Source organism: Archocentrus centrarchus, chromosome 24 (assembly GCF_007364275.1).
Source record: "Archocentrus centrarchus isolate MPI-CPG fArcCen1 chromosome 24, fArcCen1, whole genome shotgun sequence".
NCBI lineage: Eukaryota > Metazoa > Chordata > Actinopteri > Cichliformes > Cichlidae > Archocentrus > Archocentrus centrarchus.
The window spans coordinates 33,288,694-33,301,261 of NC_044369.1; the positions used below are offsets into that span (position 1 = coordinate 33,288,694).

The window sequence follows — 12,568 nt, forward strand, 5'->3', positions numbered from 1 at the left end:
ATGATACGGTACTATGAGATCTTTAAGTTAAGTTGAGGTCATGACCTTGTATGTGAGGAGAATGAAAGGTTGAAAGGATCTATATCCAGAGCTAATGGGAAACATTTTTAATATGATCATAACCCTTTTTTTTTCATTTGCAAGTATAGCTGTACACTTCTTAAAGCTTTAACAAACAGGTTGTTTATCACTCGGCAGTTGCATGTAAACCTTGCCAGCACTGCAGTGGGTGAGGCTAAAAACACCACCTGACAAACTTGGCTCTGATTAATCTGATGAGCTTAAAGTCTTACGTGTAAATGCCTGAGTGTGTACATGTGCACAGGCCTGTGTGTTGTGGTTGATGCACTTAACACGACCATCTGTGCATGCTGGCTGAAGGAGAGAGAAGGAAGAACCAGCTCCCATCTCTAAACCGTCTTATCTACACCACCTTAGCTTCAGTAGCCACCTCACCAACAGGTATAGGTATCTTTGCTGCACTGTTTGATCCAACATTTGTGGAGAAGGTATAAAATGACTGAAGAAATACATGGGAATCAGCACATGGAGACTGGACTGACACAAAAGTCGATGCTGGAGGATTCTAAATAACTTTGCCTTTAAGACTGTCGTACTTCTGGATTTACAATTTTCTTTCCTGGCCTAATTTTTCTTCAAAAGAAAAGCGTTTTTCTTGAATCACTTTGAATGCAACAATGGGCTGTTCTCCATCCAAAGGAAAGTTATTTTTAAAGCCAGAAGCATCTCCAAAAGCTTCTCTGGGTGAAGCACCACAGGATGGTGCTAATTATAGACCTGTAGAAGTTGAAAATACATGTTTGGAAACCGAAGCAATAGAAAATGAACTTCCGCTACCTAATGAAGAATTTCATACCAACGAGACTGACTTATTTCCACTGGCCTCAGATGCAAAGAGTGCACCTAATCTGGAGGAAATTAAAGAAACAGAAGTAAACATGATGCCCCAAGAAATGATCACTCATTCTGAACAAACAAAGGTGATTAAAAAAACGGCAAAACGAAAGAAAAGTAAATGCAAGAAAAGATCTACTGAGAATCACAGGAAGTCCTACAATATCCAGACAAAGGTAGACTTCCCACCTCACATGGTGAGGGCTCATCAGGCAGCCTATAACTTTCTGAACCCAAACATTTCCAAATATGAAACTCTTTTGGGTCTGCTAGACCAGGCCGCCCAGACACAGTCGTCCCTCCAGCCCATGATGTCTGCTTTAGTGTTGCGCTTTGAAGAGATCAACCAAGCACTAGAGGAGATGGCTGATGAGGGGGAGCTGATGTTGAAGGAACATGGTGACTGTATGACCTTACCTTCAGGGATGATGTGTTCAGCTAACCCTAGAACTGGCACAACATGTCAGACTGATCCACCTCCAGATCTTTTACAGCAACTGCTCCAACAGTCAAGTGAAAAGATGAAGCTGATGGGAGGCTCAGTACAGGCACTAGGTGACACCACACTTGAGGAAGCAGCAGAATATTTTTCTTCTTTCTATAAAGTGCTGATTCAGAAGCTGCAGACCAAGCAGGCAGCAGAGAGGAGACTAGCTCAAGTGCTTGCACAAATAGAAGGGGCTGCTATGATTAAGTCCAACCCAGAAGATTCAACACTGCATAGTGAGGACAGTGGTATCGGGGGAGAAAATGAGAGCCTAACGGGTTCTGAAAGGCATCGGAGGCATCGTGGAAGTGCTGGATCTGGAAGTTGTGGGTCTGGAGTCAACATTCAGACTGCACTTGATAGTCTCCCCAGTAATTTACCCAACCTGGGATGCCATAACGAAGACGATGACGAGGATAATGATGATAATGACGATTATGATGATGATGATGATGATGATGATGATGAAGAGAATGAAGAGGATGAAAGTGATACACAAGGAAGGAAGAGGTCAAACTCTTCCCCACCAGATCCCAGTCAGGCCATTCGCTATGTGCATGCAAATTACACTCAAGATCAGCAGGCAACAGTTAAACGAGCTCTGACTGCTGCGATTATTACAAAGTCTGAACACCTTTCATTTACTAGGTGTGGAATGACAGAGTTACAAGAGAGCCAGGGGGTCTTGGATCAGAGAATAAAAAAGTTGTCAGAAATCCAAGGAAACAAAGCGTTTGCAAGACCTCATTATCATTTGTATAGAGCTGGACTAAGAAGGCATTCATTAAATGGATCATCAGGTGCACACAAAGGCTCCTTGAGAACAAATCAACCATCTTGTTCCTTACCAATCTTAGGAACCCATTCACCAAAACGCCACTCTGTCAGAAGGTTAATTCATACCTTTAGCCAAGGAGTTGATACGAGACCTGGGCAGAGTCTTGCTAATATTCCACCTCATATCAGGAAGCCCAGGAAAAGTGGGATTCTTCAGTTATCTGACACAGTAAATGGCAAGGAAGAAAGTTCAGTAATCAGTGGCAACAACAACAACAGCTGGCCTGATAGCAGGGATGAGTTGGATGTGGACAACCTACCACCTCCACCCCCAGAGGTCCTGATGGACGATTCCTTCCAGAGTACTCAGGTCCTACCAGGAACTGAGGAGGGGTTGCAGGAAGTTTCATTCATTCCACCAGTAATAAACCAAAAGACTGGAGTCTCCCATCGCCTGAAGGCATCCATTCACAATGTGGAAGTGTTGCCAAACCGAGTATGTATGAGGCCAAAGACGACCGCTGCCTCTCCTGCCCATCCTGTTAGGCAGGATGCTGTTACAGGAGCTCAGGATGTGGATCAGCAACCAGAAGCAGATCTGGACATGGAAATGAAGAAAACTAACAATCTCTACCAGAAGGCATGTAAGATTATTCACCTGCGTGATGCAGCAGAATCTTCTGAGAAGATCAACATTGTTGAACCAGGCAGCAGAGCAAGTTCTCCTCTTCAAGCCACAATAGGCAGAAGATGTAACAGCAATGAATTTTATGAGGGTGAAATATCTTCTTGCAGTGTAACTGTAATAGCCCCACCCGTCTCCAGAGTCCGACTTCCACCATCTTGTCCCACCACGTGCAAAAGATTTCCAAGTCCCCCTGCATTTAGACCTCAGTCCACTTCTAGGCCCTCATCTCGCCCTAATTCTCCCAGAATAGTAACACATGCTACAGATAACAAAACAGAAGAAATCATTCCATCTGTATCCTTTCGGGCTGCACGCTCAGTTTTCTGTCAAAATGAGTTTCAAAACTCAAAGGCCTTTGGAAGTTCTGTGCTTCCCAGAATAGGGGGAGAGGTCTCCCGGGGCAGACTATCCACCCGAGGAACAGACAGCTCTGCTCGCCGCACCCAATCAGACCATCGGCCTAGAGGGACTTTGCATTCGGAGTTTCTCAAAGATGACACTTTGGCCTCTGTGCAGGACAAGGGGAGTGAACCTACTGTCACAAAATATAGGTAAGTATTACCAAAGATGACACATGTGATTACATGTGGAAAAAATATGCATTACAATTTTTTTGTTTAAAAGTAGGTCACCAAATCTTTTCTTCACACCTGAGTGAATTTTTTTGATGGTACCAATTAAGAAAATATAAACTACTCAACAAAAGGGGGCACATATAAATCACACTTGATGAATGACACGTTCAGACTGAAAATCCTGACTGACATACACTGAAATCTAGCAAAATGATGTAACAGTAGTCAGTGGAAACCAAAATCATCAACCCTCTGAGGGGTGGGTTCAGAACCACACCAACAACAAAAGCTGAAATTGTTTAAGTCTGTCCCTAACAGATTAGTTTGACCCTGATGGCTTTTGACTCAAACAGCTGTCTGCCTTACTGCGAATGATCTGCATTCCCAGCACAGACAAATCAGATCTGATCAGCAACTGCCTTTTCTACCTCTGTGCTAGATGGCTCACTTTACTAACCTGTTAAATTTGGTTAATTATTTAATTTATTATTGTTTTTTTATATATTTTATATATTGTAGGTTTAAAATTTCCCCAAGCCTATACTTTAAATTCAATTTCATGCGATTCTTTGAAAAAGACACCACATCATTGTGCATATAAGGCAGTCAGCCCATGAAGTCTCAGTACTTTCAAGCCAGCATGAAATAGCATCTACACTGTTCTAAGAATTCTCTAATGTAGACATGCGAGACCTTTAACCTATAATTTATGACAGCACAGGCACCAAACTGAAAAGCTTCGCTCCACACAGGACAAACTGAATATATTTATGATTCAAAATCTTTATTCAGATCAAGGTGCTTTTGTACAATCACACAAAACAAGTTGTAACTCAGAAAAGAAGTATATGTGTAAAACAAGCTAGGTAGGTATAAACAGTTTAGTTTATCTATACATTCAGAAAGATAGACGTATACACTGCATATACTGCATATGGCTGTATGTTCAGTATACTGTTACTGAAATGAAACTGTAAAAAAAGACAGTTTCTGTTTGTTTTTTTCAATAAGCAAATTAAATAAATGCAAGTACTGTAAAGTGGATAATAAGGTGGAAATGGTTGGCTGGATAGTGGATCTATTAACGTTCAGATACTGCCAGCCAGTAGCAGCACACTTATTTGCCATGAACGGGGAACTGCAAAGCTATTGCATGTTGGAACAGAAGCAAGAGTGTAAGCAGGAAATTGCACCATATTCTTGGCAATTACGCACACAACTGGTTACACACAATGTGGTCAAGTGTAGTTTAAAAACTAAGGTAATAAATCAACTTAGGCTTATAAGGTTGTGTAAATTAGTATTTAACCAAAACAGTGCTGCACTTCCAGATAGTTGCATTTTTAGTGGTACAACTGGCTACTCTCTGGGTTTCTTGGCTGATAATAATACTGCTATGAATAGTTTGCTAGTCCACACTCACACATGCCTAGAGACTGGTCAGCAACGACCGGTTGCTCAGGAAAAGTGTGTATTCCACAGGGGGTTGGTGAGTGGTTGCTGGCAGTTGCTAGTTGAAAAAGAGATATGCAGTGTCACACTAAAAACCTCCTTGTGATTGATTTGGTTGCTAGTAGATTGCTGGGGTTGCCCATAGTTTGCAACAGAAAACATCAACTTGTCTGCAAACACTCACAAACTACTGAAGCAACTCTGAGAAGTGTGACACAAACCAGAAGCAGAGAACATTTGCCTTCAAAGTAAAAGCTGAGGCTTTTGAAACGTGTGGCTTCCTGTTTGTGTTGTACTTTTTCAAGTTTCACTACAGCTCAAAGAGTAAATGTGAGTGTTTGCAGACAAGTTGGCGTCTTACATGCAAACACAGGGTCACCACATCAATCTGCTAGCAACAAAACCACAAGATTTTTAGTAGAGCACCCTCTTTGTAACCACTTTCACCTGGCAAGAGCTAGCAACCTCTTGGCAACTGGTAGGGCAATACACACATTTTCCCTCAGAACCAGTGGGTGCCAGGGTTTCTCCCACCAGTCTCTAAGACCTCATTTAGACAGGTAACTGAGGTCTTAATGGGAATTTGGAGATTTCTGAGAAGTGTGTTATCAGTTAAAGGCTACAACAGCAATTTTTAAGTGTTCAATTCAAGTCAATTTTATTTTTAGATAGCACCAAATCACAACAAACAGTCGTCTCAAGGCACTTTATATTGTAGATAAAGACCCTAGAGTAATTACAGAGAAAACCCAACAGTCAAAACGACCCCCTATGAGCAGCACTTGGTGACAGTGCACACTAAGAAATAGAGGGGCAGGAATGGACCTAAAAAGGTACAAAGGCTTTGTTTCTCCAGCTGTACCTTATCAGGTACATAATTTGTACCTGTATATAAAGGTACATATTTGTCACTACAGGTACAGAAATGTTCTTTTAAAGGTCAGACAATAAGGTACAAAATTATTCTGAGGTTGAGAGGTACAATGTTGTACTCCACTAGGGTACAGCTGGAGCGACAAAGCCTTTGTACCTTGTAGGTCCATTCTTGTCCCTCTATTTCTTAGTGTGTGGGAAGGCAAAAACCCCCTTTAACAGGAAGAAACCTCCAGCAGAACCAGGCTCAGGGAGGGGGGGTCATCTGCTGTGAGGGGAGAGACAGAGATTAATAATAACTAATGATTAAATGCAGAGTGGAGTATAAACACAATAAAAAAGAGGGGAATGCAAAGAAACACAGAGCATCATGGGAACCCCCCAGCAGCCTAGGCCTATAGCAGCATAACTAAGGGAGGGTTCAGGGTCACCTGATCCAGCCCTAACTATAAGCTTGATCATAAAGGAAAGTTTTAAGCCTAATCGAAAAAATAGAGAGGGTGCCTGATTATTCAAGACCTTGTATGTGAGGAGAAGGATTTTAAATTCTATTGTAGATTTAACAGGGAGCCAATGAAGAGAAGCCAATATGGGAGAAATCTGCTCTCTCTTTCTAGTCCCTGTCAGTACTCTAGCTGCAGCATTTTGGATTAAAAAAAAAATCTGTATTTACATTCCATACTGGAGTTTAAGTAAAATGACCTCTGTGCCAAAGGCACAGGTTTTTTAAGACTTTGAGAAGTAAACATAACCACTACCTGAAGGAACTAAAAAGAAAAATTGAAATCATTTCTTTTACAAGTTTAATTTTTAGCCTGACATGACTGTAAGCCCTTTACATTCCATTTTCATCTCCAGTCTAATAGATTTCAGCAGTGATCAATTATTAGAGACTGACATATTAACCTGAATCTAACATTTAGAGCCATCACTGATGTGTATCAATGCCACAGATTTGTTGGGCAGCACCAGCCAAATGATGTTGAAAATATCACGTCATCGTCAGTCCCACCAGCTGTGCTGATTGTTAGTATTCCTGCAGTGCTCATTAAGCTTCTTTTATTCTTTTTAAACCCAAAGCTGCTGTTTAATGTCACAATATGACACCAATGCATCAGCTTGATGCAGCGGAAAAATTCAGAGGTCTGGCACAGGCAGTTAATCAATAAGAATGCATCTATAACAATATATAGTTTGATTAATTTTCCATCTGAAGTTTTTATATAGCAGTGGAGTACTACCCCAAAATGTTGTTGAGAAAATGGGATTACATCAGACAGTGCCATTTAAATGATACTTTCTGAGTAAATGTAAACTGAACAAATGTACTTAGCAAGCATACAATACTTTGTCTTAGCCTTCAGTTCTCTTTGTTTTTTTGAGAACAGCTCTTAACACTTTATTCTTGTAGAGCTTTACTTCTGAGGAGATTGACACTGAGGATTTAGTCACTCTGAACACATGCCGTATAATCTTTTTCAAACAGTTTAACTCTAATTCATTCCTACAGCTCCTGCGCTCAGATGTATGCTACCAACCTGCATCTAGATAAGCCACCTACTTAATCCAGATTGGATTAACCCTCCTGCCCTACTCTCCACCCCCACAGTTATGTAAACTCCCCAGCAAGCAACCCCACATGATCTATTCTTGCACTAAAGCTCCTTTCCCATCATTTCTTGTTCTCTTATAGGCTGGGAAACCCTCTGATGACAGGAGATGATAAGATGGATGCAAGTGCCAATGTTATGACAGCCTGAAGTCCAACTGTGACTGGCCAGGGTTTCTAAAGTAAAATATGAGTTGGGAAGAGAAAAATGAAAGAAGTTTGTATAAGTAGGATTGTGAGGTTTGTCTCCTTTCTCTTTCACTGGTTTTCCAATGTCCAGTATCTTTTTCTTAGAATGGGTTTCAGATACATTTATGATTAATACAAGTCATTAAGAGTTTAAGCATTTTTTTGTTTTAAACATTGTCAAAATCTTTGTGTAGGGTATACCTAATTTATACTGAATGCTGAGTAATAAATCTTAAATATTATTAAATCTAAAGATACATGTATTTATCTTATTAAAACATATATACTTTTACATCCCAAAATACCTGGAGGTTGTTTTTGGTTGCTATACCAAAAGTAAGAGACTACTTTAATTACTATGATCATCACATGCACTCTTTTTAAAAGTATGTATCCAATTTTGTGTTTGTTTGGTTTATATTAGCTTACCTTTGGCATTACCAATGTTTTCTACCTCAACAGTATCCAAATAAAGGAGAAAAATCAAAATCTGGTTTTTCTTTCAGAATACTGCAGAAATCTGAGAGGCTTGCAAATACACAGAGATATGTAAAGATGATTTACAGTTGTGATCAGAAGTCTACATACACTCATCGTTGGCATAAATGTCATGTAATTTGGGGCTGTTGAATGTGAACCTTCTCTGGGGCCTAATGATTGTACAGCACACATTTTTAATTACTTTAAAAAACAGGACTGGGTGCACAACTTTTAATTTAATCTGGATTCTCTCTTTTCCACACAGGGTCAAAATTATACATACAGGCTCAAATATATAAACATACATTCATTTAAATCTTTCAATAATTGGTGCTAAAGGTTCTACAATGTATTTTAATGTGACAAGGCTAAGGCCTGTTAACTAACTGTTAATGATCATGACTGATAGTTTCTCATTGGTAGCATAAAAAGGATTTGTTTGACAGCACTCATTTGATTGGCCAATACTCAGAGCAATGGGAAAGCCCAAGGAACTCTTTAAGAGCTAAGAATTAGAACTGTCATTTGCCAGTTTAGCTTAAGGCTGAAATGCTGGGTTTGAGACCGACCTGAGGCCCTCTGCTGTGTTTTACCCTAATCGCTCTTCCTGCTTTTCCTAGCCACTCTCTACTTCTACACCATCTAATGAAGGCAAAAGGCTGAAAATTTCACTGGTCTTTCTTGCCATCAAAATAAATCAGGATCTGTAATTTAGGACAGATATATTTCAAAATGTCTGATATAACTCTGGCTATGAAAAAGCCTTCCTGTAAAGTCCAATATTTGACCACAAACTAATAAAAAAAAACCTCACATTGCAAAAGACAACTAGTAACAATTTTTGAATGGTATCTAGTTATATTTCACAATATTGGAAAATAAAACACGTAGAACACAAATATATCAATAGATATTGCCCCCCCCCTGCAGCTGAGCCACAAACCACATCCCACCATGACATACGTCCGACTTAGGCAAAGGATGGTTGCAAGGCTTCATGCTAACAGGCGATCCAAGCATTGGCATTTGTCATGCAATGGAGCCAGTGTAGTGGGGCATGCTCCAGGCAGAGGGTGAATGAGTGTGAATGAGGAGATAATAGCAGAGAGAGTCAACCGCCCACCAGATCACCAAGAACTCCTTTTCTACAGTGCTGTAACAGGTCTAACGCTCTGACAGCTTCTGGCTTATGTACACCACCAGGTGATCAACCCCTGTCACCTGCTGGGATAAAACACCCCCAGTCCCCAGCCCTCTGCTCAAAGCATGAGTCTGCAGAATAATAGGGAGGGGAAAAAGCCTGTTTCACTCCTACAAACACTATAGGCAAGTTATAAAGACATAGAGGACTGGAAGACATGTAGTTTCAGACTTCTAAATTCAGACAAAACTGAGGTTATTGTACTCAGTCCTAAAAATCATCAAAACTAAAAGGTAAATGGACTGGTTCTTATATAACACTTTTCCACTTTTTCTACAGTCGATCTACAGATGAAAATTTGAACACACCTTGTAATTCAGAGGTTTTTTATTGTTGAGAAATTGTCTGCATTGTAGATTAATACTGAAGTCATCCAAACTATGAAGAAATACATGTGGAATTATTTAGTAAACAAAAAAATGTCAAACAAACCAGAATGTGTTCTATATTTAGATTCTTCAAAGTAGGCTCCTCCTGCTTTCCCATTTTCTCAGTCAGCTTTATGAGGCAGTCGCCTGGAATAACTTTCAGTTAACAGCTGTTCCTGTCAAGAGTTCAATTCTTGAATTTCTTGCCCTTTTAATGTGTTTAAGACCATCAGTTGTGTTGTGCAGAGGTAGAGTTGGCATACAGTGAACAGCCCTGTTTGAGTAATGTTCTAATCCATATTATGGCAAGAACTACTCAACTAAGTAAAGAGAAATAACAGTCCATCATTACTCTAAGAAATGAAGGTCAGTCAATCCAAAACATTTCAAGAACTTTGAAAGTTTCCTCAAGTGCCGTCAGAAAGACCATCAAAGGTTATGATGAAACTGGCTCTCATCAGGACCGCCCCAGGAAAGGAAGACCAAGAGTTCCCTCTGATGCTCAGGATCAGTTCATCAGAGTTACCAGCCTCAGAAACAAGTTGACAGCACCCCGGATAAGAGCCCACCTACATGCTTCGCAGAGTTCAAGTAACACACACATCTCAACATCAACTGTTCAGAGAAGACTGTGTGAATCTGGACTTTATGGTCAAATTGCTGCAAAGAAGCCACTTCTAAGGAAGAACAACAAGAGGAAGAAATGGCTTGAGCCAAGGCACACAAGGAATGGACATTAGACCAGTGGAAATCTGTCCTTTGGTCTGATGAGTCCAAATTTGAGATGTTTGGTTCCAAACACCATGTCTCTGTAAGATGCAGTAAAGGTGAGTGGATGGTTCCTACATGTGTAGCTCCCATTGTGAAATATGGAGGAGGGAGTGTGATGGTAGGGGGGTGCTGTGCTGGTGACACTGTTGGCAATTTATTCAAAATCCAAGGCACACTTAACCAGCATGGCTACCACAGCATTCTGCAGCGACCTGCCATCCCATCTGGTTTGTGCTTAGTGGGACCATCATTTGTTTTCAACAGGACCATGACCCCAAACACACCTCCAGGCTGTGTAAGGGCTATTTGACCAAGAAACAGGGTGATGGAGTGTTGGGTCACATGACCTGGCCTCCACAATCACCTGATCTAAACCCAGCTCAGATGGTTTGGGATGAGCTGGACTACAGGGAAAAGGCAAAGCAACTAACAGGTGCTCAGCACCTCTGGGAACTCCTTCAGGACTGTTGGAAAATAATTTCAGATGATGACCTCATAAAGCTGATTGAGAAAATACCGAGAGTGGGCAAAGCTGTGATCAAAGCAAAAGGAGCCTACTTTGAAGAATCTGAAATCTAAAACATATTTTGGTAATACTTATAAGTTTTCTACATGATTCCTTATGTGTTCTTTCATAGTCGGGATGACTTCAGTATTAATTTACAATGTAGGAAAAAATAAATAAATCTGAGTCTGAGCATTGTCATCTTGGAGGATAGAATTCAATCCCAATACTGAGTGCATCATGGGACACACAGCAGCCTAGGCCTATAGCAGCATATAGCAGCACTAAGGGAGGGTTCAGGTCACCTGATCCAGCCCTAACTATAAGCTTTATCATAAAGTTTTAAGCCTAATCTCAAAAATTGAGAGGGTGTCTGTCTCCTGAATCCAAGCTGGGAGCTGGTTCCACAGAAGAGGGGCCTGAAAGCTGAAGGCTCTGCCTCCCATTCTACTCTTAAGTATCCTAGGAACCACAAGTAAGCCAGCAGTCTGAGAGAGAAGTGCTCTGTTGGGGTGATATGGGACTATGAGGTCTTTGAGATAAGATGGGGCCTGATTATTCAAGACCTTGTAGGTGAGGAGAAGGATTTTAAATTCTATTCTAGATTTAACAGGGAGCCAATGAAGAGAAGCCAATATGGGAGAAATCTGCTCTCTCTTTCTAGTCCCTGTCAGTACTCTAGCTGCAGCATTTTGGATCAGCTGAAGGCTTTTCAGGGAGCTTTTAGGACAGCCTGATAATAATGAATTACAATAGTCCAGCCTAGAAGTAATAAATGCATGAATTAGCTTTTCAGCATCACTCTGATAAAGGATGTTTCTAATTTTAGAAATATTGCACAAATGCAAAAAAGAGGTCCTACATATTTGTTTAATATGTGCATTGAAGGACATATCCTGGTCAAAAATGACTCCAAGATTTCTCACAGTGTTACTGGAGGCCAAAGTAATGCCATCCAGAGTAAGTATCTGGTTTGACACCATGTTTCTAAGATTTGTGGGGCCGAGTACAAGAATTTCAGTTTGATCTGAACTTAGAAGCAGGAAATTAGAGGTCATCCAGGCCTTAATGTCTTTAAGACATTCCTGCAGTTTAACTAATTGATGTGTGTCATCTGGCTTCATTGATAGATAAAGCTGAGTATCATCTGCATAACAATGAAAATTGATGCAATGCTTTCTAATAATACTGCCTAAGGGAAGCATGTATAATGTAAATAAAATTGGTCCTAGCACAGAACCCTGTGGAACTCCATAATTAACCTTAGTGTGTGAAGAAGACTCCTCATTTACATGAACAAACTGGAGTCTATTAGATAAATATGATTCAAACCACTGCAGTGCAGTACCTGGATCAAACCATGAAACTCTCCCTGCTGCCGCTTTGTTATGAGCTGGATGAACCCAGAATCTGTTTCTTCCTTCTCTTACATCATCGTTTGATGTCGACTTCCTTTCTTTCACAGTGCATTTTATGAGGGCGATTTATTCACAAAAACACAGCGCTTCCGGTGTGTATATAGGTTACACGACAAGTTCACATCCGAAAGATTCGGAATTTCATGTCGTTTTTACGCAACGCATCCGGTGTGAAACAGCCTTAAAGGCCTGAAGTGGAACATTTTTACGGACTAAGCTAACATGAGTGGCACTTCATAACATACACATTCCCACTGTTT

At 40.6% G+C, this 12,568-nt stretch overlaps 1 protein-coding gene across 1 annotated transcript; it reads left to right on the top strand.

The window, feature by feature from the left end:
• The first annotated feature begins 331 nt into the window (after positions 1–331).
• pcare2 (photoreceptor cilium actin regulator 2) lies at positions 332–8,054 on the top strand. The gene is made up of 2 exons (XM_030722291.1): positions 332–3,418; positions 7,461–8,054. Exons 1-2 carry the CDS (start codon positions 699–701, stop codon positions 7,525–7,527), a joined length of 2,787 nt encoding a protein of 928 aa, XP_030578151.1. The 5' UTR covers positions 332–698; the 3' UTR covers positions 7,528–8,054.
• Positions 8,055–12,568: the final 4,514 nt, after the last annotated feature.

Coding starts and splice junctions, on each gene's coding strand:
- pcare2 (XM_030722291.1), top strand. CDS start 699: ATGGGCTGTTCTCCATCCAAAGGAAAGTTATTTTTAAAGCCAGAAGCA. Junction 3,419..7,460: donor CCTACTGTCACAAAATATAG/GTAAGTATTACC, acceptor GTTCTCTTATAG/GCTGGGAAACCCTCTGATGA.